Here is a 27,690-nt window from a genome sequence, read left to right as displayed (position 1 = left end):
AAATCGACTTAATATTCAGCAGTTGCAGCTTTCGAAACTGTTATTACAGGTTTCATTCCTTTCCTGGTATTGCCCATTCAGTTAAAAGTATATCGGCTGGCTTTTGTAAGTGTAACCTATACCTAATAGTCATTTAATACAATAAAGTGGTTTAGATTAATATAATTCTCACTTAATTAACCCTTAACAACTTAGATATGTATTTTGACGCATTTGCAGTCACTTAGAAACTTAAATCAAATTTAAGACCTTTCTTACTTGGTTCAAGTTTTAAAGGCTTCATTTCCAATCCTTAAATACTGATGAGTAGCAAACAGCATAAGACCTGAACAGACTGAGTGTTACTTGCAGGCTTTTCTGATTGCAAAAGCCATTATCATTTTGTTTCTGATGGGGAAAGGGTTAAATAAGCTTCCATTTGCTGTACCAGTGAAAACATAGAAGACAAATAAATGTGTTGGAAATGAGAATTAATGACAATTATTTATATAATTAAAGAAACCTCACAGAATTAAATTTCCACTAATTTAAAACACATGTACAGAAAATAGACTTATCACTTGTAAAATACCGTAAAACAAATCACAAACAAATAATATCAGAAATGTTTTATAAAATTACTATAAACATAGGTAAAATATATTTATGTCACAAATAATGCAATATAAAGTACTAATTTAAAATTTAACTGTCATATCACAAAACAATATAATCACAAAATAAACCATCCTATTAACAATCAAATATATAAACAAATGAATACGAGATATCTAGGATTTCTTAATTAAACAAAATACTTTAACAACAGTTCAAATTCAAACTAACAGTAAAATGGATGAATAGAAAGAATGGAGTGACAGATTGCGAAGCTGATAAAATACGTAAAACCACCAGTGGCCATATTAAATATGTGAAGTACTGTACTTATGGTTTGTAATATGAGTTAGATATTACATCTATATCAATCTCATGAATAAAACTATTTTAGTATAAAAATTGCTTATCGATGAACAAAAATTACTAACAAGCATGTAACTATTTGCTTTCTATGTCGAAAAACATGTGAACTGAACTACCGATGCAAAATTAGACCTTAAATCAATCTTATGAATAAAAACATCTATAAAATGCTAGTAAAGAAATATAGGATCTGGCACTCGTTGTCATATCATACCATATTTAATTAAACGAGTTCAGGAATTGTGTTAGTAAGCGAGCCTTTGGCGAGCTTACTAATGAATTTCCTGGACGAGTTTAATAAAATATGGTATGATATGACAATGAGTGTCAGATCTTTTTTATCACATGCTTTTAAATGAGCAAATCAAATAAATATTTACGCAAACATATGATAAATCCAGAATATTGTTTACATTTTGTGACGTCATTTGACGTTGCAACGTCATTTCAGTAAAATAACAAAATGCGATTGGTCAATAAACAAAAACTAAGCCAATGAAAACGCTTAAAAATGTTGTATTACACTAGTGTAATATAAAAAAATATTTCATGGTTGTATTACATGGGAAACAGGGTATAGCATTTGATAAAAACAATTATAGTACAAGGGCTGTTTGTAAAACATGCATGCCCCCCATATGGGCTGTCCGTTGTAGTGGCAGCCATTGTGTGAATACGTTTTTTGTCACTGTGACCTTGACCTTTGACCTAGTGACCTGAACATCAATAGGGGTCATCTGCGAGTCACGATCAATGTACCTATGAAGTGTCATGATCCTAGGCAAAAGCGTTTTTGAGTTATCATCCGAAAATCATTTTACTATTTCTGGTCACCTTGATCTTTGATCTTGTGACCTCAAAAATCAAAAGGGGTCATCTGCGAGTCATGATCAATCTACCTATGAAGTTTCATGATCCTAGGCGTATGCGTTCTTGAGTTATCATCCGAAAACAATTTTACTATTTCGGGTCACCGTGACCTTTGACCTTGTGACCTCAAAACCAATAGGAATCATTTGCAAGTTATGATCAATGTACCTATGAAGTTTCATGATCCTAGCCCCAAGCGTTCTTGAGTTATCATCCGGAAACCACCTGGTGGACTGACCGACCGACAGACCGACCGACCAACAGACCGACCGACATGTGCAAAGCAATATACCCCCTCTTCTTCGAAGGGGGGCATAATAAATATAGCCTCTTTGAATAAAAGTATCAATTAACAAACATTACAAACCAGCATATTACAATTTGCTTTTAATGTGGTAAAAACATGTGAACTACATTGTATTATAAATAGCGATGGATTATATTACATGTACAAACATTATACATTATATCAATCATGCTAAATAAAAATAGCCTTTTTGAATAAAAATAGCAATAGACAAAATCTAATCACCAGCATATCACAATTTGCTTTGAATCTGAAAAATACATGATAAAAATAAACATAAAAATAACATATCATATAACCGATAGGATCATGCGAGTACCAGAACATGCAAATATGGCAGCGTCTTACAATTTTTGTTCAGGATACATCCATGATATTTTTCATTACAATGTGAACATTACATCCAGAGGAACATGAATACACATTTTTTTACATATTATTTACATTTAACAAGAAATAAAATTGTAAAAATCATATCACAATACAGGCATCTTTTAACTAGACAAATATCTTTTCAAACCTTTGTACAATTGTGCATAATCATAATGCAGATTTAAAAATAAATAATTAATTCCAAATACCAGTATTTCACTTTGGTGAAATAGGAACACCAATAAATATTTGTTATGCAAGACAAACCAGAATTTGGAGTTAAATAAACTTATAACAATATCTTTTAATGAAACTATGATGTAAAATGTGCTGACTATAAAACACAACTGACAATTTATTATATCAAAATCTAACAAATTCTTTCATGACCATTTAATCTATCCATGTTTTCATGACATGATTTTTGTAAACCAGACAATCCAGAAATGTTGGCTGGTACCAGAGGCAGAAAATATACGCCAAAGTTACATTATACATAACACAATAAAATCCTTATGCCTTAACATTAGTGAATGTATGAATATTATTTGCAAAAATTTTAAAGCTAGATGATGTCTGGTAATATAGATTTGACAAGAGACAAAATGCGTGTTTCTATTTTGTGTGTAATAATATATTCAATGTGAATTTCCCGCAGCAATATCCAAACATTAAAAGGCAAACACGAGATTGGCTTTATCAATTATTTATGGGTAAAATTGATTTTATAATATATTTGTTGATTTTGAGTGTTTATGGGGCTTAAATAATGCTCTTAACATGATCGAAATCAAGACCTTCCATTTGCGAGGCTTGATGCCTGTCGATGAGGGGATGGAAATTGTGACCTCCCAATAAAACGGCTAAGTGGCCAATGGACAGTTGGTCCAAAGCAAGAACTTCCATTTGAAAAGCTTGGTGCCTATCTCAAAGTGGATGGAAACTGTGACCTTGCAGTCGCAATGCTAAGTGGCCCACGGACAGGAGATCGAAATCAAGACCTTCCATTTAGTTTAAACCTATTTATTTAAGCTCGATTGCATCGAAAGCCTAAGGCTTATATAAACGCTCTCGAGTCCGTTTCCTGGGCCTAGAACCAGTACTTGGTGTCTTTCATTTGCAAGGCCTGCAGGTGCCAGTCGATGAGGGAATGGAAATTGTGACCTCAAAATCGCAAGGCTAAGTTGCCAATGGAAAGGGAAGCAAAATCAGGGACAATATTTACCAACCCATTCTTAGTCTACAGAATAAAGAATAGACTTGGAACCAATATCAGTATTCGAATATACACAGGCCTCCACTGGTGATTATGTCATGAACAAACTGTTATATGAAGAATGATATAGGTAGGTGTTTAATGCCAAGTTTGACTCAAAGTTCAAGCATTCTTTACTTTATCCATTTAAAGAATATTATTTAGTCTTAGACTTAAGTCTAAGAATTGTTTGGTGAATACGGGCCCAGCTCTTCCCAGGTGCAAGGCATGGTGGCTATCATATCATCAATGTTGACGTGATCATAAATATTGTATGTGACTAGTCGTCTAATCTGTAATGATCCTCATTTTGTTTCTTATGGTTGATGATGCAGTCATATAAGAACATTTCACCCACTATTGAAACCTGAAGATGAAAAAATACATGTAAGCTGCATAAGTATATATTGAACTATGTTTTCATTTCTCTGAGATAAATATACAAAACATTACACTTCAAACCATTTTTTGTAGCAGTTCTGAACAATGATAAATTATATTTCGACGAATAAAATCAAAATTGTTCGTAGTAGTACAAAACAATGAAAGATGATATTTCAAGTAGTAAAATCATAATAACACTTTAAAACTGTATGTAATTATACCAAAATGTTAGTAACACATTCATGAACCAAAACAATTACTTTTAATTATATAATATATTCAAGGACAAAACTGATCAAGTGCGGTTCATGTCAGGTAAACACATAACTTTTACTCTATGGGACTCATTCATAGGTCAGATTTGGAATCTCTGCTGTAAAATGAGATTTTAAATGAATTAAAGGGAGGCAAATGCTGTAATAAAAAGGACATGCATAAACGGTAGTTGTTTCCCTTGTTTGAACCATGCTAAATCCTTAAAATGCCTATTTCCAGTAAATGTGACCTTCACCTGTGACCTTGACCTTTGACCTAGTGACCTCAAAATCAATAGGGGTCATCTGCGCGTCATGATCAATGTACCTATGAAGTTTCATGATCCTAGCCCCAAGCGTCCTTGAGTTATCATCCGGAAACCACCTGGTGAACGGACGGACGGACCGACCGACCTACCAACATGAGCAAAGCAATATACCCCCTCTTCTTCGAAGGGAGGCATAATAATTTTATGAATCTATATTATTAAGCACAGATAGAAGACAGCAAGTATTCTCTATTTTGATCAAAATTATTCTTTGGAGAATACCCTGGGTCGCTGGGTTAAATTTGACCTAATTTGGCTCAAAATTAAATTTTTCCCCTGAAAGGTCACAGGGGCAGGTCCACCTGATAGATGCACTCTATACAGAGGCTGGTGAACAGGTAAATAAGCTTTGAAATACACACACACGGACTGCAAGTATTTACCCCTTTCTTGTTAGCCTGAAGGATTTTGTTTGTTGATAGATCAAAATCCAGCTTCGAGGCTATCAGTAGACTGAAAACAGCTTTTGTTCCTGCAACAAAATAATCTTGAAATGTTTTTTTAGCACCAACAATATTAAATATCTACTTTTTGTATTCTAGTAACATACATTCTTTTAACCGATTTATGCCTAGTGTCTAGAAAAAAGGCCTTGGCAAACAGCGTAGACCCAGATGAGACACCGCATGATGCAACGTCTCATCAGGGTCTTCACTGTTTGCTTAAAGGAATTTCTGTAAGAAATATTCTAAATATAGAAATAAATATACTAGACATCCCTAATTTTGGAAATAAATTGATCCAATTTAGAAGGATGGGAGAGTCCACTAGGCTTAAATGGGTTAAAGTTGTAGCTAATTTATATTTGATTTTAACTTGGAAGTACATTGGATTTAGCATGTATTTAATGCCATTATATCTACTATATTTACTCAAATACAGCAATATTCATTGTTAAGCTTACATTAATCTACAAAACACTTGTTTAAATATAAATTTTCTCACATAAATATTGTTTAGCTTATGCTCCTTATGTACACAATTTCCTGTAATTGTTCATTCGCTTCTACCAATAGCTGTTATAAAATATGCCATTAATTCTATTTAAGTGTATGTTTTTTCTCCATGGGTTAAAGTTTTAGTGTATATTAACACCCATAAATTCATGAAGCTACATTTTACCTCGTTAGTTATTTTTGTACTGTTAAAACCTGCGTACCTTCTTGGCATTTATTTACCCCATATAATTAGCCCACCCATAAATTCTTCTTCTTTGTGAATTTTTTTGTTTATTTAAATATCATAAAAAGCTTTTTTCCTTATATACATGTCCCCTTACACACAATGTATTTATTTCTCTGACACATCAGTTACCTATTGTTTCTGTGTTTATGATCAGTCACCTATAATTGCGTTACATGATATAACATGACTAACCTATTGTTGCGCCATGTGATTTGACCAGGGCCGTCATACCGGCCTGGGTGTTCTGGAAAGTCCCTGTGAACTGAATATTGTATCCATCCAATGTGCTGCAAGAAAACGAATGGTAATATATACACAAATATGCATATGACAGAGTGACATTTATAAATATTCAATGTGTTACCAGTCAAAAATTCCATTTTAAAGTTGTCTCTTTTGTGTGCATAGTTGTTTTTAACCTATTTTCTTTCCTGTACATTGAGTTTCTTGGTAGTGGTTTCTTTCCCGCTTGAACCACCTCAGCGCAGAGATCTGAACTCAGTTCTATCAGATACCTGCCACCATTATACATTACCTGATGATAATTTATTCAAATATAAGCTATTGTTCGTAAATATTATTTATTTAATGCTTTCACGTTGTTTATAGAGAAATATTAGAGAATTAAAACCGGTAATTCAATGTAACATTTTGTTAAGGACATTACCCCAAGTGGTAGCCTGTAAATATTCACACGCGGAACATATCTTTCTTGGTTCTCAGACTATTTTTTGTTCTTAAGTCAAATAATGGGTTGGTAAATAAGGGCCCTGTGGTAGCTTATCGCGTTTACAAAAGTCTTTATCAATATGATTTCCATGACTATAGTAGCAGTTAAATAACCCATTTTCTTCAGACTCGCACCCTTATTGCCGCTACACAGACCTTGATGAAGGCATGGCCACAGCCTGGTCATGCTTGTTTTTTAACATCTCAGTGTCTGTTAATTCGTCTATCCTAAGCTTTCCTCTCTTCTTCTTCCCTTCCCTTTCTTGCCTTCTGCTGTGCTACCAGCAGCCGATGTTGGTTTTGGGGGTGACTACAACATGAAAAGCTGATAAAAAAATCCACTTTCCAGATTTTTAACGAATCAACATTATTATATTTGGTTATATAATGTGACCATTCGAGAGAAATTAGCTTACTGATACTTTAAACTTTCTAATATTATATATTTACACATTTCCATGTTTAAAAAGCCCCATCAGTTTTAGAAATTTCACATGAGCATATTTTGCTCATGAATTCATTTATATACGGGAATATATGTTTTAATTTAGGTGAAATCTCATTAACAATTCTGACAGAACTAGCTGACCAAAACAACGATAACCTGCTTAATATATATGGGATGTGGAATGCGAAAATGGCGTTTAATGCCTGTGCGTACAGTGTATTAGGGGCTAATCTGGGCTGACACTTAACGCACATGCGTTAAAGCCCCTTTTCACAGAGCTTCAATCATATATTTGATTTATCCCAATTTGCCCATTAGCTCATTTTAATATGGGAAATTTGAATAAATATTATAAACAGTTTGAAAGAAATGCCATTTCTGAAAAACAAGTGTACCCAAAATGTTCAACATAACAAGCACACTGATCCATTTCATTGGATCTTGAATAAAGGTGACATTTTAAGAAAGACAAGCTTAACCCATTTCTGCTCAGAAGAAAAGTGAACATGGCTTTATGCTGCAACCAGCATAAAACTCGCAGACTGTTTAGGTTTTATGCTGGTTGCTGCTCTTCAGACCATTGGATAAGAAATGAAACCTTTAAAATTTGAATCTAGCAAGAGAGGTCTTAAACAAGGGCTGTTTGTAAAACATGCATGCCCCCCATATGAGCTGTCAGTTGTAGTTGCAGCCATTGTGTGATTACGTTTTTTGTCACTGTGACCTTGACCTTTGACCTAGTGACCTGAAATTCAATAGGGGTCATCTGCCAGTCATGATCAATGTACCTATGAAGTTTCATGATCCTAGGTGTAAGCATTCTTGAGTTAATATCCGGAAACCATTTTACTCTTTCGAGTCACTTTGACCTTGACCTTTGACCTAGTGACCTATAATCAATAGGGGTCATCTGCCAGTCATGATCAATGTCCCTATGAAGTTTCATGATCCTAGGCGTAAGCATTCTTGAGTTATCATCCGGAAACCATTTTACTGTTTCAAGTCACTGTGACCTTGATCTTTGACCTAGTGACCTGGAAATCAATAGGGGTCATGTGCCAGTCATGATCAATGTACCTATGAAGTTTCATGATCCTAGGCGTAAGTATTGTTGAGTTATCATCCGGAAACCATTTTACTATTTTGAGTCACTGTGACCTTGACCTTTGACAAAGTGACCTGAAAATCAATAGGGGTCATCTGCCTGTCATGATCAATGTACCTATGAAGTTTCATGAACCTAGGCGTAAGTGTTCTTGAGTTATCATCCGGAAACCATCTGATGGGGACGGAGACCCCACGCCACAAGTACATAATATAATCTGCAAATGTGGTCCTAAACTGCATCCAAGAACGAGTCACTGTGACCTTGACCTTTGACCTAGTGACCTCAAAATCAATAGGGGTCATCTGCCAGTCATGACCAATGTACCTTTGAAGTTTCATGATCCTAGGCGTAAGCGTTCTTGAGTTATCATCCGGAAACCATCTGGTGGGGACGAAGACCCCACAACACCAGTACATAATATAATCTGCAAATGTGGTCCTAAACTGCGTCCAAGAACGAGTCACTGTGACCTCGACCTTTGACCTAGTGACCTCAAAATATATAGGGGTCAACTGCCAGTCATGATCAATGTACCTATGAAGTGTCATGATCCTAGGCGTAAGCGTTCCTGAGTTATCATCCGGAAACCATCTGGTGGACGGACATACGGACGGACGAACCGACATGTGCAAAAATAATATACCCCCTCTTCTTCGAAGGGGGGCATAATTATATATGATTTTCTCTGGGACTGAGAATAAGTAATGGTATCTGTGTAGAAAAAGGTAAAATCCTACAGTGTATTTGAATTCTCCAGCATTCTGCTGATAGTGGACGATGTACTGGGGCAGAATGTGATACTTGTTGAAGATGACAAGCTCTTTCTTGCAGGGAGACACGTGGGAATCATAACCTTTCATCAGGGAATGCCCGTGAATAAGCTTCGTACACTGATAGGCCTGATATAGACTTTATCATTTAAGTGACTATTGATTAATCAATAAATGTTGCCATTCAATGCAATAATATTTGAGCAGCACTCTGCGAAAACTGGGTTTAATGCATAAGTGTAAAGTTTCATCCCAAACTAGCCTGTTCAATCTGCACATTTTAATCAGGGATGACACTTTCTGCCTAATCTGGATTTGAGCTAGGAAGAGACTTCATTAAAACGAACAAAAACATAACAGTAGAAAGTGTTGTCCTGAATTATCTGGTGAAGACTGCACAGGCTAATCTGAGATGATACTTTACGCAGATGCATTAAGCCTCGATTTCCCACATTGGGTCATTTTTACTTAGCTCCATTGATTGAAGCTTTTCTGCACTCCCCCACCTTAACCACCCCACAATAATGATCTTTATTAACACAGGGATATAAATAGCCATAAGCACAGAACTGGTGTCCTTGGCCCCTTGCTGAGACCCTATCATTTTTTAATAGAAAACTTCTTTGTTCACAACTAAAGCAGTACTGAAAAAAACAGTGTGGGATACTCCTTTCAAAAAGTAAAAATATAATGCATTCAAGAATCTGTTCTTTTTATCACAATCTTAACTTAATAATAAATGTCTTCTTGATTGGAAGAAGAGTCAACATGCATTATGTGTATCAGCCATTTTTATGTAGGCAAGTACCTTGCAAATCAGGAAATATAATAGCAAAACCCCCTGAAATCGGTTACATTCGCAAGAGAAATCTGCAAGTTGGGAATAATGAGTCATTTTAATTAATTAGCACTTAATTTAATAAACCTATTTACATAATCTTTTACATGCCTTTTTGCTTCAAATGTTCAATTTAAGTGCTCATTTCAATTGTTCACTTGCAGAAAATGGAACAAAATTAACAACTGTCCTTGCTTTTGGAAATATTTCAAGACAGCAATTGGGATTTATTTTTCCTCAATTAGGAATGTGCCTTTTTCTGGTACTTTATAATAAAAGGAAAAAAGTACTGTATCAAATAAATACAAGTCAGAAACTGACATAAAATGTAAGTCATTGTCAGTGAAATAATATTCAAAGCAAATCAAAATATCTCCTTTTCATCTTTCTTAAAATTAACAAATTAGCAATGATTGACTTTCCTTTATATCATATATGTATAGCTGAAAATATGAAAAGGACTAGAATTCTGCCAACATTGGTTGGACCAAAAAGAACACTTTTGAATTTAGTGTAGGAACCTGTGAAATTAGTTCAAAGTCTACCAACCTAGACAAAAGGCTTTCATTTTTCAGCATATATAGTTGCTGATTCATAGTGAAAAAAACCAACGGCCACAATACTGCCAAAATTGGTCAATGCACAATTCCTAAATAAACAATCACATACACATTCATGTATCATCTGTTCAATGTATAATTTTATTGGTGTCAATCTGTCAATAAATAAATCTAAATTTGCTGTTTATTTACAAAGAAGCATCTCAGAATTGAATTGTTTCTAAAGTATGCCCACTTCAATTGAACATCATCAACAAATGTTATTGAGTCTCGTCTTGGAAAAACAGGGCTTAATGCAGGTACATAAAGTGTTGTACCAGATTAGCCTGCACAGTCAGCACAGGCTGATTAGGAAGGCACTTTCTGCCTACACTAAATTTTCTTTTAGAACAGACTTCTTTTAAAATAAAATTCCATATAAAACGTACAGTGTCATCCCTGTTTAGCCTGTGCCCACTGCACATGCTGATCTGGGACGCCACTTTACGCACGTGCACCTAATCCAGTTTCCCCAGAACAAGGCTTAATTGAAACATCAACAACAAGTTTTTATACTTTGCCCTGTAGAACTTGACAGAGCAGCAGTTGGGTTGCGCCCTTGATGTAACCCATAGAGTAGGCGGGGTATTCACTGAAGTAGACACCCTTTCCATACCAGCCAGTGTCTGTACGATGCGCATGGACGTTGTCCCCTGAAGCATTCAAATGAAACACTTAAATGTGGTATTATAAATGTTCACTTTTAATTTAGCTTTGCTCTGGGAAGACTGGGCAAATATGCACATGTGCATAAAGAGTCGTCCCTGATTAGCCTGTGCAGTCTGCTCAGGCTAATGAGGGACACAACTTTCTGCTGTTATTGTAGTTTTGTTAAAATGGGAGTCTGTTATAAACAAAATTCCTGACTAGGCGAAAAATGACCACCCTGATTAAAACTTAATTCACATGCATTTCATCCATTTTCACAGAACGAGGCCCAAATACTGAAACATGATATAAATGTTCATTTATAGTAAACATTTTTCGCTATTCAACACAATGTTGACCACTATTTATCACCAACAATATATATTATAACTATTTGTATTTGTAGTGAGAATGCGAGAACACATTACAGCATCACTGTGAAGGAAGACAAATATTGTTTACAAAAGCTCTTGACATAATGAAAACATGTAAATAGCATTCTATTGGTGACAAGAATACTTTCGTCAGATCCCTATGCCAACACATGATAACTACAAACGCCAACAAATACACTAAGACACTAATAAAGATTTTTTCATTGTCAATATATTTGTATATTAATTATTATTGTGTTTAATTTAAAAACCTTCAATACTAAGGATATAAGCTCAGAACATGAACATTGACTACAGGGAATTAACTCTGTAAATCCTAAAGCCAGAGTTATGGTTCTCAAACTTCTCCTTAAAGCCCCCCATCATGATATGTTGTTCCATTTGAATCCCTTTAATACTTCCTGCGTAAGGCTCTGCACAAAAAAAGCACAGACAGACAGACAGACAGACAGACGGGTGAAAAGTTGAAAATACCGTCTTTGTGATCACTATTTGCCTCCCATTTTTGGAATACAATTAACAAGTTTGGGTTTTCTGGAATGTTGCATTTTAAATGTATTATGTGTCACATGGATATACTCATTATAAAAATAGTTCTCCACTGTATATACATGTTCTCTATTGTTAACTCTATTATCAGCTATAAATGTATTTTCAAACCAAACAATTATATGTTCAAAATCCGTCCTCAGGAACATTTTACTCCATCTCAAAGCGATGAGTAGGAATTTCTCTTCAAAGATGATAACTAACTCCATAAAGCCAAATATGCATTGTACTTCAACAAAATACATCATTCCTTCATGTCAAAAAGCAAACACAGCTAATAAAGTTAAAGGCATAGTAAACTGTATTTTACTTAAACAATCTAATTGACCCGCACTCTGAGAAAAGGGGATCTAACGCAGCATGTGCATAAAGTGTCGTCCCACATTACTCAGTAACCCGTGCAGTCTGCACAGGCTTATTAGAGACAACACTTCCAGTTTTATGACATTTTTCGTTTTAAGAACTTCTCTTCTTATCAAAAATCCAGTTAAGGCAGAAAGTGTCGTCCCTGATTAGCCTGTGCAGACTGCACAGGCTAATCTGAGATGACACTTAACACACATGCATTCAACACCACATTCTCAGAGCGTGTCCCAATTGTATTTTACACACACCAGGTATTTTGAATCCAGTCTCACATATAGGCTTGATATTCGTCTCCATTGTGCCGTGAAACGCCAACACAGGGTAGGAAAACTCCTCCCCATGCTTCTTTTTTAAGCTTTCTCGACATTCCCTAAGAGAAAAAGGTAAAGGTTTAAGGTTTAAAGTTTAATTTTTATAGTCTATTGATGAGGGTTCATCTTCAGACCACTTTTACATTTAACCCTTTCCACATAAAAAGCAAAGTGATAATGGCTTTGCAACCAGCATAAAACCAGAACAGCCTGCTAGTAATTCGCAGTCTGTTCAGGTTTTATGCTGTTTGCTGCTCATCAATATCTATCTAAGGGTTAGAAATGAAGCCTTTAAAATTTAAATTTAGAAAGACAGGTCTTTAACTAAATTCAACTTTCTATGTGACTACAAATGCGTCAAAATCTGTACCTAAGAGGTAAAGGGTTAACCCCACAATCACTGGGATATAGGTTGTCCGTTTAAACTCAGCCACAATACATTGGATTATTTCCCTCAAATGTATCCATTTTAACACCTGGGTAGAGAGGAGCATGCCTGGGATTAACTTTTTGCCCAGAAAAAGAAGCGTTTGAGCAGAAATTCAAACCAGGGACCTTCTGATTCTTATGACCAGCGTCCAACAACTAGACCACAATTCCCAAAAGTAATAAATTTAAGAATTAATTTCCATCTTATAAAGAAACATGCACGTAAATAAACAAAACATGCCATCTAAAAAACGAAAATTGTCTACTGTTAGATTGACAGTAACTGTCCACAGAAAATGGTTAACTATAATAGTAGCATCAGTTACTAGCTGACCACAAAAGCTCACACAATTCAAAGTTCGCACAAGCACTTTACGTGAGATCTTTTCTTAGTCTTAGGCGAAAATGTAAAGGGATGAACTTGGGATGACTGGGCAAAGCTGATTGGCTAAATTTGAAAAACTGATTGCCTAACGTTTTAAAATAGATTTGTGCTTAGTTGAGATAAGAAATAAAGCAATTAAACTAACCTGAAATGATGCACCAGATCTGGATTAAGGACGTATTCCACTTTCACTAAATTGGTTTTACTGAAATGAAGCCACACAAACAGTTTGTAAAAATTGAACATGTACATTTTTTTTAAATAATTACTTAATTAATACATTGTGTACTGAATTTTATACAGTAAGCACATTTGAAATAGTGTAAACAAAAAGCACATGTCGATTAATTACCAATAATTGTTAAAGTATGTTTTTAAGAGAAACGAATGTAATCATTTAAAGCTACCATTTAAAGCTAAAATTTAAACAAACTTTGCACAACTAAAAACACATAAATTAACTTTTAATTTTTCCAGCAAAAAAACATTCAGGAATAAGCATTAACGGTAATTCAGAATCATTGATTGATTAGTATATTATATCAAACAGAGAACATAATGAAATCCTCATGTGATACCCAGGCCTTTAAGTAATGTCTCTGAAACAAGAGAGCCATGGGCGCTAAGGTGTTTCTCTGAGACCCAAATGCACTGAACTTTTCTGAGAAGGTAGAATTCAGAATAATATAAGTACTTTATGATACATGAATATTTAAAGTCTCTATAACGCTCAAAATCAACGAAACTTTCGTAAAGTATTTCGAAAAATAAAGTTAACACCTAAACAATCAGTGTTCTTTATAGCAATAGCCACAATTTCAACGCTAGATGTGGTTAGATTACATAGATTTGTGTTGATACAAAATGCTCGTTTTTATTTATTTGTGGACACAATAAATTCCATGCTTATTTCCTGCGAATATATCTATTCATAAGACACACTAACACTAAAATGGTACCATGTTAAAACCATAATAAAAACGAGCATTCTGTATACACAAACATCTATCTTACCAGACCACATCCGGCGTTGAAATTTCGGCAATGCCATAAGGAACAATGATTTTTAATTGTTTAGCTTTATTTTACGAAATATTGTACGAAATGTTCGTTGATTTTGAGTAGGAATGTTACTTTAATTTATTGTGAAAACTTTTGATAATTTAATCTTTCCAATAAGGAACATATATATATCCAACCCTTTCATTAATTTATTGGAGACAACTCTGTTAAACTACCCAGTTTGACAGTAGCTGGCTGGGTCACTTCCAAAACTAGTAGACTATTTGGCTACTATTGCTTATCATTTTTTAAATGTTGAAACTGTCAACAAATAAACACCTCTTCTTGCACTGCTATACTATGAGACCAGCGATCCCAAAGACTGGGTATTTTATTTACGAGTTAGTAAAAAAGATAATGGTGGAGAACCATGAATACAGAATATGGAAAATAATTCTTTGTAAAATTGGTTTGTGCCACACTTACCCCAAATTGTCATGGGAAAATAATAGACTATGCATAAGTTACATAACTGCAAGCAACATAGTCCACCAAATATCCGCACATTAAACTTAAAAACACATCGATAACAATAATATTTGGCCACAAAGTGCTTTAAAATGAAAACTAGGAATCCTAGGAGGAATTAAATAATATAAACAAACTAGGAGCACTTAATAAAACAACTAGGAAAACTAGGAGCCACTGGAGTCTAAAATCAGCATTTTAGTTTGTTATGGTTTTTTCACATTACTTACAAAAAACGCAGGCCTTTTAACAGATTGAATAGTAATGCAAGAACAAGTGTAGATTTGTTGACAGTGTTTAAGTTCAGTACGGCACTCACGTCATTCCGGTATTTAGCAGCCTATAAAACTGAGACTCTGCCAGACGGAAGTGGGTCTGGGCTGCAGATCCCTCCTTGTATGACCTTTCTGGGTACAGATCAAAGTACTTGACCTCTTTCCCTTCCAGGGCTTCCTTTTCACCTTCCATCAGCAGGAGACCACCTGCAACCTTTATAATAAGTCCCATATAAGTTCATATAAAACTTAATAGGTATAAGAATGAGCAGGAGACCACCAGCAACCTTCATGAAAAGTCCTACATAAGTTCATGTTAGCCATGATGTGTGAAAAGGGGGTTTAATGCATGTGTGTAATGTGTCATCCCAGATTAGCCTGTGCAGTCTGCACCGGCTAATCAGGGACAACACTTTCTACTTTTATCGTATTTTTTGTTTCTTCTTAGCCAAAATCCAGTTAAGGTGGGAAGAGTCGTCCCTGATCAGCCAGTGGGGACTACACATGCTAATCTGGGAAGACACTTTACACACATGCATTTAATCCCATTTTCACAGAGCATGGCTCATATGAAATTTCATAGGTATAACACATTTCCTGAAAGCTCCCAAAAGAGTGTCAGTCTTTAGTCCAACAAATTACAAAACTTGCTGGAGTGATATGAAATTACTGAATTATTTCTAAGTGAATAACTTTCGAACCCACATAAAATATGTTGGTCTTGTAAGTCGGAAAGATGGTTTCAGGAAAGTCTGCTTAGTCTGGTATAACTCTAATAAATCCATAAACATGCTGAAATACACTGAAGAGATGTTGGAGAGGAATGGGATGAAGTTAAAACTAATTAAATAACTTTTGTACATTTATACAAATTGTATACCATCTTTAATGTATACATTTCAGCTCATTGTATTTTTAAACACAAATTAATTTCTTATTGCATATTATCTTTGTTTATCTAGGAGAGCAACTAGATAATGCTGCAAAAACTTGAATTCCAATTGAAATGGAATTTTAATGGAAGTATTATTTATAAGTATTATTGTCAGGTTTAGATTTTTTGTATTAATAAATGTTAACGTACGGCTTTAGCAAGGTTCTTGCTGGCTCAAATACAATTGTCAACACTTAATCATTGGTTTTGGCTTATAAAACATTATGTGTTCTTATGCATTAAAACAAATCATTAGCATTAGCAGGGTTCCTGCTTGATCAAAAAAGATTTTCACCACTTAATTGTGCCACTCTTAACTCTTTCAGTGCTGGAACCGAATTTTAAAGGCTTTTGCAAACAGTTTGGATCCAGATGATATGCCACAGAACGTGGCGTCTCATCAGGATCCAAACTGTTTGCTATTCTGATAGTATTATTTGAAAAAAAAACACACGAAGAAAATGCTAATTTTAGAAATTCAGCAGACAACATTTTAGCAGACGACAAATTTCCCAGCATGCAAAGGGTTAAGAAGTTGTCGCAAAAATTATGTCAATGATATTGGCCACAATTCAGACTCTATTTCAATTTAATTGCCGCCATTAAATAGCATTGACTGCAAGTTGGATTCTCTACATTATAGCCATCATCCCATGAAGAACAATTTGTTAAAATGAAGAACGGTTAGTTAAAATACAGGAGATTCCGCGTTCAAGAGGCTTCCCGGATTTTCAAGAGTGTGATTGATTTTCATTCCTCTACAATCACAACCACTTGCCACTTGTGACCTTGACTCTTATAAATTGTTACGTTGACACTTACCACTTGTGACCTTGACTATTATAAATTGCTCCATGACAGTTACTAAGTTGACACATACCACTTGTGACCTTGACTATTTGCTCCATGACAGTTACCAATAGTGACCATGACACTTACCATTTATGACCTTGACACTTAGCATTTGTGATCTTGAAACTTATCACTTGTGACCTTGAACATTACCATTTGTGACCTTGACAATTACAACTTGTGATCTTGACAATTATCACTTGTGACCTTGACACTTACCACTTGTGACCTTGACACTTACAACTTGTGATCTTGACACCTATCACTTGTGACCTTGACACTTATCACTTGAGACCTTGAAACTTACCGTTTGCAACTTTGACACTTACCACTTGTAACATTGACCTTGAAACTTACATATTGAGTCCTTGACACAAATCATTTGTGACTTTAAAACTACCACTTGTGACCTTGAAACTTACAATAATTGTGATCTTGACACTTATCACTTGTGACCTAAAAACTTTCCACTTGTGACCTTGACACTTACCACTTGTGCCCTTGACACACAGTATCGTCTGCATTGGCCTGGTAGTCAGCATTTCTCTTGTTCACCGAGTAGTTTGTCAGGTGCATGAACTTGTTTGCGAGATGTTTCATGGAACTGGAATACCTGGAAGGAAAAAATGTTCAACTTTATAAGCCATTTTCTGGGAAAACGGGGTTTAATGCATGTACCTCAAGTGACATCGAAGATTAGCCTATGCAGTGTGTCAAATGCCCAAAATCTAAAATCCTGAAAATAAGCCTTACATGTGGGGGCCAGTGCCAAAAGAGGGTTAATAATTAATTTAATAATGTTAACTGTGTTAACAATCCGTCAAATCAAAATAATTCGTGTTTAAAATGACATTTTGTGACAAAAATCTTAGAATACCAGAACAAAAATCCTCTAATTTATATCAATATCAAAAGCAGTTTTTGAGGGCCTAAATCCTGAATTCAGAAATAATCCTGAACTTTGACACCTCTGCTTGATATTCCCTAAGAAGAGACTTCTTTTTAACAAAAAATCCATAAAAGTGGAAAGTGTTGTACCTAATTAGCCTGTGCAGACTGCACAACCTTATCTGGGACAACACTTTATGCACATACACTTAATACTTAAGTTGGCTGTTCAGTTTGTTGTAACTATAGTTGGGGATTCAGTTTCTGTCAACTTTATGTACGAAAGTTTATATTCTTTTTAATTATTTAAGAATACTTCATTGAGGCAAATCTTGCAAGTCCGTCTTCAAACACGTAGAGCCGTAGCGGATCGAACGAGCTGACATACACATAGACCCTCATGTCAAACTTGCTATCGTTGATAAGGTAGGGACGGGCAAGATACCTGAAATCATACAAAATAATTATAAATTGATAAATAATTTTTAAAAATCAATTTTTAAAAACATTAACAGTAACACTCCTTAGACTACAATCTGCACACAATAGGAAAGCAATACTTGTCCTAGGAAAACTGGGCTTAATGCATTTTAGTAAAGTGTCATCCCATATTAGCCTGTGCAGTCTGCAATTTTCCCCTTAACTGGATTTTCGTTAAGAAGAGACTGACTTTATCACAAATTTTAATAAAAGTCAACACTGTTGTTCCTCATAAGCCTGCGCTGACTGCACCACAGTGGACAGGCTAATCTGGGATGACACTATACGCACATGCATTAAGCCCTGTTTTCTCATAACCAGACTCATACCTTTGAACTATGACAGGCCGTTTCTTTGGTACTTGGGTTAGTTTGCTGATAACCTTGATTCCGATATCTCGAGCAGAAGCTGGCTATGAAAAAGAACAAATTTTGTCACATTGCAAACTGTTCATGAAAAAATATATAATAACTCTTAATTTATAAAATCTTACATTCCATCACAATTTCAATGCTAAAACTCACATTTATGACAGTTTAAACAGGTACAAATAGAAAACAGCCACTGATTACAAGTAATTTTGCATTATATATATTTTTTTTTTGTCTTAATTTTGGAGCCTTCTCAGATTTCTAAGCCACCAAGCACTTTTGAACCTAACAATTTTTCATTTCGCAATCTACAAAGCCTAACGAACATGTTGGTATGTAAAACTCACTGTTTGTGATTGGAGAGTATAAACATGCGAACATTTGCAAAATATTCTGGGTGGCTGAAACTATAGAAAAGGTTGAACCTAAAGGGAATGAAGATGGTCAAGTCTATAAGAATGGATAAACCTATAGGAAAGGGTGGAGGCCATATTTATGGGAATGGATGATCCTATTAGAATCATAGAAGCAGAGAATTCTGTGTATGTCGTACTGTTTTGACTATCCATTTCTTCTTTGTACTTCAGGGGTGGTATTCCAGAAACATCTTAAGTTATTTCTTAAATAATTTCACTTAAGTTAAAAATTACAATGTCTTGTATTTCTTTACTTAAAAAGAAAACTCATTTTTTTTGGCATTCCTAAAATAACATTGGCATAATGATGTTATTTAAATGTATATCTTGATGCAAATATATTGCAATATGAAACACTTTAGAAAATTTCCCAATTTAAGGATAAGAATAAAATTTGACTTAAGATGCTTCTGGAGTACGACCCCAGAACACAAATTACAGAAGTTTTATCAGAAGTATGTGACAATTTGCAAAACATTGGTAGTGGCCTAATCTATAGGAACATACTGGCTTGACTATCCATTTTTGCTTTGTACTTCAGAAGAAAAATTACTTAAGTTTTATCATAAGTATGCAATGTTTGCAAAATATTTTGAGTGGCCAAATCCATAGGAACGTACTGGTTTGACTATCCATTTCTGCTTTGTACTTCCGTCTTCAAAGGCTCGTTTCAGGAGCTTTGAGTCATATGGAAGGCAGTAGGTCTGCGGGAAAAACCCAAACTCCTTCTTCCCAAAGTGGACCTGCATCTTTGAGAGGTTACGCCACAGTCTATCTTTGCGGCCAATTTGGAATGACCCTGGGTACTGGTTCAGCTAAAAAAAAGAGGCAATACGGTAAAACGTTTAAAAGCACATACTAGATTAACAAGCAAATATGTTGAATTGATATTCATCTCCACATAATTTTGTTTGTGACAGGTGGAGGGATGGACTACACAATTTTAGTCAAAGTGAAGCGATTTTTGACAATCCAAAGCCCCACGGCCCCATTCCGAGAATAGTAAAAAAAACACCAACCTTCTGATACTCTCTTAACGCCTTGAATCCTTGAGATTTCATGTGCTTTCCCCAGCAGCCCAGCCAGTCATGGTTGCGTTTCGTGATCCGAAATCCTGATCGCGCCAGGCAGTGTTTCACAACATTCGGAGTTATGGAGGTTATACGCCATTTAAGGTATTTTCTCACTTCCCATGGTAGTTGCTCAACTGAAATCAAGTCATCAAAATAAACGGTTCGCATGAAAAAGTTCAAATTCATATATTATTACTCAAGACCACAAAAATGTTTCAAGCAAACTTATATGAAAATGAGAATCTAAGCAAGACTGGTTTAAAATTAACCAGTACAGAGATTTTAGGCTTGTGCTAAATTCATTCAATAGGAATGCAAATAAGAAAACCAGTCTGCAAAAGTCATGGATATATTTAAGTTTTAGAGACCTACAGGTTAAGCCACATAACATATTCTACATAAATCATTTATTAATCTAGCAATACCTTTGTCGCCCTCAGCAACGAAAGTCACAACTGGCGGAATGTTTGGAAACAAACTCTTGGTCAGTGGAGGCTTGATGCTCCTATCGGGCGAGGCCGTCTGAGATCGACTGACGCTGATGACCTCACTTTCTACAGCGCTCACAGGTCGTGACTTTAGGCGTTGTGTCGAGGTTGAGGGGCGTGACATGCTACTGCTGGTAAAGGAATACCCATCGGACTCGCCTGGAAATCAGGTGTTTGTTTACCCTTAAACACTTAGATACGTATTTTGATGTGTTTGTAGTCCCTTAGAAAGTTAAATTTAATTAAAGACCTTTCTTACTAGATTCAAGTTTTAAAGGCTTCATTTCTAACCCTTAGATACTGATGAGCAGCAAACAGCATAAAACCTGAACAGACTGCGAGTTACTTGCAGCATGTTCTGGTTTTATGCTGTTTGCACATAGCAATTTTCACTTTGCCTCTTAGTGGGAAAGTGTTACCCCAACTGTCATGCTCACATAGAAAGTGAAAATGGCTATATGCAACTAGCAAAAAAACCAGAACAGACTGCGAGCAGTGCCCTGTCTGTTCAGGTCCTATGCTGTTTGCTGCTCATCAGTATTTTAGGTTTGGCAATCAAAACTTTAAAAACTTGAACCAGGTATTAAAGGTGTTAAATTTATTTTGATTTTTTATGGGATAACAATTGCGTAAAAGTGTGCATCTGAGTGGTAAAGAGTTAACACATGCTGCCATTAAGCTTTGCTAATGTTTTGAGATATCTTTACCAAAGCTTCAACATTTTTTCCTGCAAAACAAAGTGAGAATTGATTCATATTGATCTTTAAAGTGAAACAAGAGCTGTCACCATAGGATGACATATGCCCCCTATAAACGCTTTAATAGAAGTTTTAGCATTTTTTCGAAACCTAAACGCAGATTTCAAAACCTAAACGAGGACCCTAAGTTCAAGGTCAAGGTCACAGTGGTCTAAATTTTTGTGCGTATGGAAAGGCCATGTCCATATAAACATGCATACCAAATATGAAGGCTATATTTCAAGGGACATAGAATTTATGAGCATTTATCGAAACCTTAACGCAGATTTTGAAACCTAAACGCGGACCCAAAGTTCAAGGTCAAGGTCACAGGGGTCAAAACTTTTGTGCGTATGGAAAGGCCTTGTCCATATACACATGCATACCAAATATGAAGGCTTTATCTCAAGGGACATAGAAGTTATGAGCATTTTTCGAAACCTAAACGCAGATTTCGAAACCTAAACACGGACCCTAACTTCAAGGTAAAGGTCACAGGGGTAAACAATTGGTTGCGTATGGAAAGGCCTTGTCAATATACACATGCATACCAAATGAAGGTTATATCTCAAGGGACATAGAAGTTATGAGCATTTTTCGAAACCTAAACGCAAAGTGTGACGGAAAGATGGACGGACAGACAGATGGACAGTCCGATCACTATATGCCCCCTTTTCTTCGAAAGGGGGCATAAAAAATACACTCAAAGCGGAATCAGAATATTGACCAAAAAGAAAATATACTGAAGAAGTTTTATGATAAAAACTCAGCCTGCTTTCTAATCCAACATAAACAATTACAATTAGATTCAGCCTGCTGTCTTACAGAGCATTAATTAGGTACAATTAGATTTATTAAAAGAAGCTTGAGTTTGCGAAACATGTATGCCCCTGACTTTCAGACAATTAATCAATGTGTGCAATTGTTGAAATATTTTTAATATTGCATGTTCAAGTGACCTTCAACTTTGATTTCTTGATCCTAAAATAATACTACTAATCAGATTTATGTAAAAAGAGCTTGAATAATAATACTCATACCGTCGGATCCTCCAACGCAGTCGTCATCTAGTTTGTCCACGATGTCATCTTCACAATCTTCTGGGAAGTCCTCGTCCTCATTTTCATCCCCAAGTAGGCTGGCCTCCCCATCACCTGGCATCCTCTCCCTGTACAATATAGCCAGTGATCGGAATAAGACAGGTTAACCATTTCCCACTTAGAAGCAAAGTGAAAATGGCTACGTGCAAACAGCATTAAACCAGAAAAGCCTGGGAGTAACTCGCAGTCTGTTGAGGTTTTATGCTGTTTGCTGCTCATCAGTATCTAAGGTTTGGAAATGAAGCCTTAAAATCTTGAAACTAGTTAGACAGGTCTAAATGGTAAAGGGTTAAACTTGGAATGGTCATCATGGTGGTGATTGTTTAGCACATAACAGATTATTTTTGTTCTAAATGCATTTTTGTAATTTTCTATCTATAGTCTTTGTATTAAAATCATTTTTCCAGGACCATTATGTCCATTAAGTATGTGAAACTGCCCATCAAGTCCAAAAACTACATAAAATAGACCACAAAGTAAATAAAGTAAATAAAACTGACCATCAAGTCCATAAATTACGTAAAACAGACCACAAAGTCCATAAAGTAAATAAAAGCCACCATCAAGTCCATAAAGTATGTAAAACAACCATCAAGTCCATCAAGTATGTTAAATAAACATCAAGTACATAAAGTATGTAAAACAACCATCAAGTCCATGAAGTCTATACAACTGACCATCAAGTGTATGAAGTATGCAAAACTGACCATTAAGTCCATACGAAAGGATGTAAAACTGACCATCACGTCTATAAAGTATGTAAAACAGACCATCAAGAGCATAAAGTATGCAAAACTGACCATCAAGTCCATACAAAAGGATGTAAAACCAGGGCCCTCAATCCATTTTAGGGGAAGCGGGTCACTACCCATAGCAGGGGGAATTTTCGCGGTGTTTTTCACATTTTGGGGGATTTTTAACTTACTCTCTAATTATCACATTTGCACATGTTTGCAGTATATTCATTGCTTATTTCATAATTTAGTATGTTTGGCAAGATTAAATTAAAATAGAATTGAGATATAGTAATCATGAGACATCTATCTATAAAAAAAAAAAAAAAATTTTTTTTTTTAGGGGGAATTTTTTCCCCCAAAAGGGGAAAAAAGTATACTTTTCAGGGGGGGGGGGGGAATGCGGCCGAATTTCGGCCGTGGATTTGACAGATTGAGGGCCCTGTAAAACTTACCATCACGTCTATAAAGTATGTAAACAGACCATCAAGAGCATAAAGAATGTAAAACTGACCATCAAGTTTTTAATGTAAGGACACAGCAAGGACTCGGTCACTTCTTACCCTGACGGAATTTCGGACTCATCATCTGCTGCTTCATCCAATTCTGACCCAGACGTAAAATTTGTGGCCCACCCCTTTTCAGCTCCTCGAAGGAGTTTGGAAGGCGCACCAATGGCTGGCGGGCGTTGTTCGTGAATCATAATATCTGCTTTCGACTTCTTGCTATAGTACATTGTTCCCGATGAAGAACTCTCACTGGACAGTTTGGAACTATTTGAGCCGCTGCTCTGGCTTAAGGCAGCCTTGTTTGCCTTATTTGGCTTATTTATTACAGAGGGAGCCATATAAGTTACGCCTTTCGGCGGCTCTGCTTTCACGGTTATTATAGTCTCGCTAGTCTGTTGAGTTTTGGTTGTGGCTGAAATTACAGGTTTTGGATTCGCCACTTCGTGGTATGGTTTAGTGGGAGTGTAATTCAGGTTCCGAACTGGCATCTGCGAATCTGGCGTACCAGATTTCACGGCAGAACCCGGACGCGGCAGCGAAGAGACTGGTTTAGCGTACGCAACAGCCTTTGAACTATTTTCCGAGCCCACTTCTTGAGTTAAGGGAATCGAGCTCAAGCTTGAGTCCACATTCTTTGCAAGGGTGCTATTTTGAGTCTGTGAGGCTGCAGATACCTTTACAGGACTAGAAGAGGGGCTATTAACACTCTGATTTAACAACTGTGAACTACTTGAAGCAGGTATTGCTTTTGATGCCGGTCCGAACTGATTCTTCGGTCCACTATTTTCTTTATTATTTGACTGACCGTTCAAACTAAGGTCAGTTTCCCGTTCGAGCTTTGTCGGCGGAATTTCTTTTCTAGGACTCGCGGTGGCAGTAGATTTCGTCGCTCCAGTTTTCGATGCTGTCGTTTCCTCGCTAGTTTTTTTCGTTGTTGTAGATTTCGCACCGGAGGTCTGTGCAGGAGTCTCCTTTCGCAAGGCACTCTGGGGACGCATGAACGCGTTCACTGGATAACCAAATACTGGTGTTCCTTCTGGTCCGATATTAAACATGGCGTTGGGACCCGATTGCATCTGAGATACGCTGTTGGTCTTCTTGATCTTCTGCTGCTGTGATTGAAGGTCACTCGCGATGTCTTTGGCACTCAGCGGGCGGGCATATGGGTTGCTGTGACCCTTCGTTGTGGCAGATTTTGGGGCAGCATTTCCACTTGAGGTGGACGAAACGTTAGTACCTGAAATAACATCAGATACTGGTTACATTTGAAAAGGTTTTAATAATAGTTTAAACCATTTTATCTAAGCTGGATTGCATGGAAAACCAATAGCGTACTGAAACGCTCTCCAGTCTGTTTCCTGCGTAGAACCAATACTTGATGTCTATAGGCGAGATCTAAAGAATGCTCCCACAGTGAGTATCAAACCCGTGACCTCTCGCTCACTAGGCCGACACCATATCCACTACGCAACCATACAAACATTTTTGTTATATTTGGAAAGGCTTTAACAAATGCGGGGAATCACATGGTCAGATTTGAGAAAAAAAGGCCGCCGATGCCTCGATTCGATGGAGAAACCATCACGAAATCGCCAAATATTCCATGAGTTATCCCCACACTCAGACCAACCAGCGGAAAACGGTTGATACTCGCTGAAACCGCTTCCGGCTGGCTCTATGATAGGCGTTATCTGATTAAAAGCAAGTAAGTAATAAGGTAGATGTACCTGTTTGAAGACTCAATTTCTCCATCGAATCGAGGCATCTGCGGCCATTTTTTCTCAAATCTGGCCATGTGATTCCCCACATTGTTAACAATCATTTTTACCATTTTTACCATTTTATCATTTATGAAAGAAATAAAATTTGACTTCAAGTTTTCTGGTTGTTTATGTGGTTCAAAAATAATTGTTATCAACAAAAACAATCAAATAAAAAAACAAAGCCAATCAAGTTATGAAGTAAAAGTAAAGACAGCTAAATTTAATTCAGTCAAGCTGCAAGATTGCAGGGGTGTGCATAACAATGAAAATGGCCGTAAAATTTGTCAAACAACAAAGCCACTAACAGATCGACTGTATCTATTATGACCACCAGCAGATTTGCGCAAATGCTTATGACTAGGCTTGCAAGCCCTATCATGTTTGGATTACAAGGACCTGTCTAACATCTGTTAAAAAAGCCCCTGAAATAACAAGGTGGCATATTTTAATGGGAGAATAATAGCAGTGGCTAAATATGCCTTTATAATAGGAAAGCGCTGAAAATTAATTATACCAGTGGATGATTTAACCAGGAGCTACAAAAAGATTTCCTCCATGGATTGAGAGGGTCTATCTATCTTGACCTCCCAGTGCTGTAATTGATATGGCATATGCCTTGATATTGAGGGGTCTATCTATTTTGACCTCCCAGTGCTGTAATTGATATGGCATACGCCTTGATACTGAGGGGTCTATCTATGTTGACCTCCCAGTGCTGTAATTGATATGGCATACGCCTTGATACTGAGGGGTCTATCTATCTTGACCTCCCAGTGCTGTAATTGATATAGCATACGCCTTGATACTGAGGGGTCTATCTATCTTGACCTCCCAGTGCTGTAATTGATATGGCATACGCCTTGATACTGAGAGGTCTATCTATCTTGACCTCCCAGTGCTGTAATTGATATGGCATACGCCTTGATACTGAGGGGTCTATCTATGTTGACCTCCCAGTGCTGTAATTGATATGGCATACGCCTTGATACAGAGGGGTCTATCTATCTTGACCTCCCAGTGCTGTAATTGATATGGCATATGCCTTGATACTGAGGGGTCTATCTATCTTGACCTCCCAGTGCTGTAATTGATATGGCATATGCCTTGATACTGAGGGGTCTATCTATGTTGACCTCCCAGTGCTGTAATTGATATGGCATACGCCTTGATACTGAGGGGTCTATCTATGTTGACCTCCCAGTGCTGTAATTGATATGGCATACGCCTTGATACTGAGGGGTCTATCTATCTTGACCTCCCAGTGCTGTAATTGATATAGCATACGCCTTGATACTGAGGGGTCTATCTATCTTGACCTCCCAGTGCTGTAATTGATATGGCATACGCCTTGATACTGAGAGGTCTATCTATCTTGACCTCCCAGTGCTGTAATTGATATGGCATACGCCTTGATACTGAGGGGTCTATCTATGTTGACCTCCCAGTGCTGTAATTGATATGGCATACGCCTTGATACAGAGGGGTCTATCTATCTTGACCTCCCAGTGCTGTAATTGATATGGCATATGCCTTGATACTGAGGGGTCTATCTATCTTGACCTCCCAGTGCTGTAATTGATATGGCATATGCCTTGATACTGAGGGGTCTATCTATGTTGACCTCCCAGTGCTGTAATTGATATGGCATACGCCTTGATACTGAGGGGTCTATCTATGTTGACCTCCCAGTGCTGTAATTGATATGGCATACGCCTTGATACTGAGGGGTCTATCTATTTTGACCTCCCAGTGCTGTAATTGATATGGCATACGCCTTGATACTGAGGGGTCTATCTATCTTGACCTCCCAGTGCTGTAATTGATATGGCATACGCCTTGATACTGAGGGGTCTATCTATCTTGACCTCCCAGTGCTGTAATTGATATGGCATACGCCTTGATACTGAGGGGTCTATCTATCTTGACCTCCCAGTGCTGTAATTGATATGGCATACGCCTTGATACTGAGGGGTCTATCTATCTTGACCTCCCAGTGCTGTAATTGATATGGCATACGCCTTGATACTGAGGGGTCTATCTATCTTGACC

General features: G+C 36.6%; 3 protein-coding genes across 4 annotated transcripts in view; all 3 read right to left on the bottom strand.

Moving 5' to 3' along the window:
- Positions 1-27,690, bottom strand: part of LOC127855149 (uncharacterized) — a 177,634-nt gene that overhangs the window by 86,536 nt on the left and 63,408 nt on the right. Inside the window, exon 8 of one of the 2 annotated variants that reach the window (XM_052390554.1) lies at positions 6,109-6,203. The exons of the other annotated variant lie outside the window; for it this stretch is intronic. The gene's annotated coding sequence lies outside the window, so the exon portion shown is untranslated. Of the gene's footprint in view, positions 1-6,108; positions 6,204-27,690 lie in introns of those variants that run through there. 2 annotated transcript variants of the gene reach the window in all.
- LOC127854543 (bromodomain adjacent to zinc finger domain protein 2B-like) overlaps positions 1-27,690 on the bottom strand; it is a 109,580-nt gene that overhangs the window by 79,770 nt on the left and 2,120 nt on the right. Inside the window, exons 3-11 of the mRNA XM_052389607.1 lie at positions 23,933-25,115; positions 22,576-22,703; positions 20,736-20,957; positions 20,257-20,444; positions 19,858-20,052; positions 18,780-18,862; positions 18,287-18,415; positions 17,573-17,695; positions 15,341-15,510 (exon numbers count right to left, since the gene is read on the bottom strand). Coding sequence (XP_052245567.1) covers positions 15,489-15,510; positions 17,573-17,695; positions 18,287-18,415; positions 18,780-18,862; positions 19,858-20,052; positions 20,257-20,444; positions 20,736-20,957; positions 22,576-22,703; positions 23,933-25,115 — 2,273 coding nt within the window. The 3' untranslated portion in view covers positions 15,341-15,488. The remainder of the gene's footprint in view (positions 1-15,340; positions 15,511-17,572; positions 17,696-18,286; positions 18,416-18,779; positions 18,863-19,857; positions 20,053-20,256; positions 20,445-20,735; positions 20,958-22,575; positions 22,704-23,932; positions 25,116-27,690) is intronic.
- On the bottom strand, positions 6,104-15,489 carry LOC127854544 (uncharacterized). The gene is made up of 6 exons (XM_052389608.1): positions 15,341-15,489; positions 12,615-12,736; positions 10,925-11,061; positions 8,939-9,025; positions 6,802-6,923; positions 6,104-6,203 (listed from the first exon to the last, which is right to left on the bottom strand). The coding sequence occupies exons 1-6, from the start codon at positions 15,487-15,489 to the stop codon at positions 6,104-6,106; spliced, it is 717 nt and encodes a 238-aa protein (XP_052245568.1).

This window comes from Dreissena polymorpha, chromosome 13 (genome assembly GCF_020536995.1).
Source record: "Dreissena polymorpha isolate Duluth1 chromosome 13, UMN_Dpol_1.0, whole genome shotgun sequence".
In the NCBI taxonomy this organism is placed as follows: Eukaryota; Metazoa; Mollusca; class Bivalvia; order Myida; family Dreissenidae; genus Dreissena; species Dreissena polymorpha.
Note: the sequence above shows the minus strand (reverse complement) of the source record. Positions and strands in the feature narration are given on the sequence as shown.

Bases quoted from the DNA above. Each gene is read 5' to 3' on its own strand.
- LOC127854544 (XM_052389608.1), bottom strand. From the start codon at position 15,489: ATGGAAGGTGAAAAGGAAGCCCTGGAAGGGAAAGAGGTCAAGTACTTT. The intron at 6,924-8,938 runs GTAGGATTTTAC...GGCTGCTGGTAG, and splicing joins CTGGAGAATTCAAATACACT to CACAGCAGAAGGCAAGAAAG. The intron at 6,204-6,801 runs GTCTGTGTAGCG...GTTTTCTTGCAG, and splicing joins GTGGCCATGCCTTCATCAAG to CACATTGGATGGATACAATA.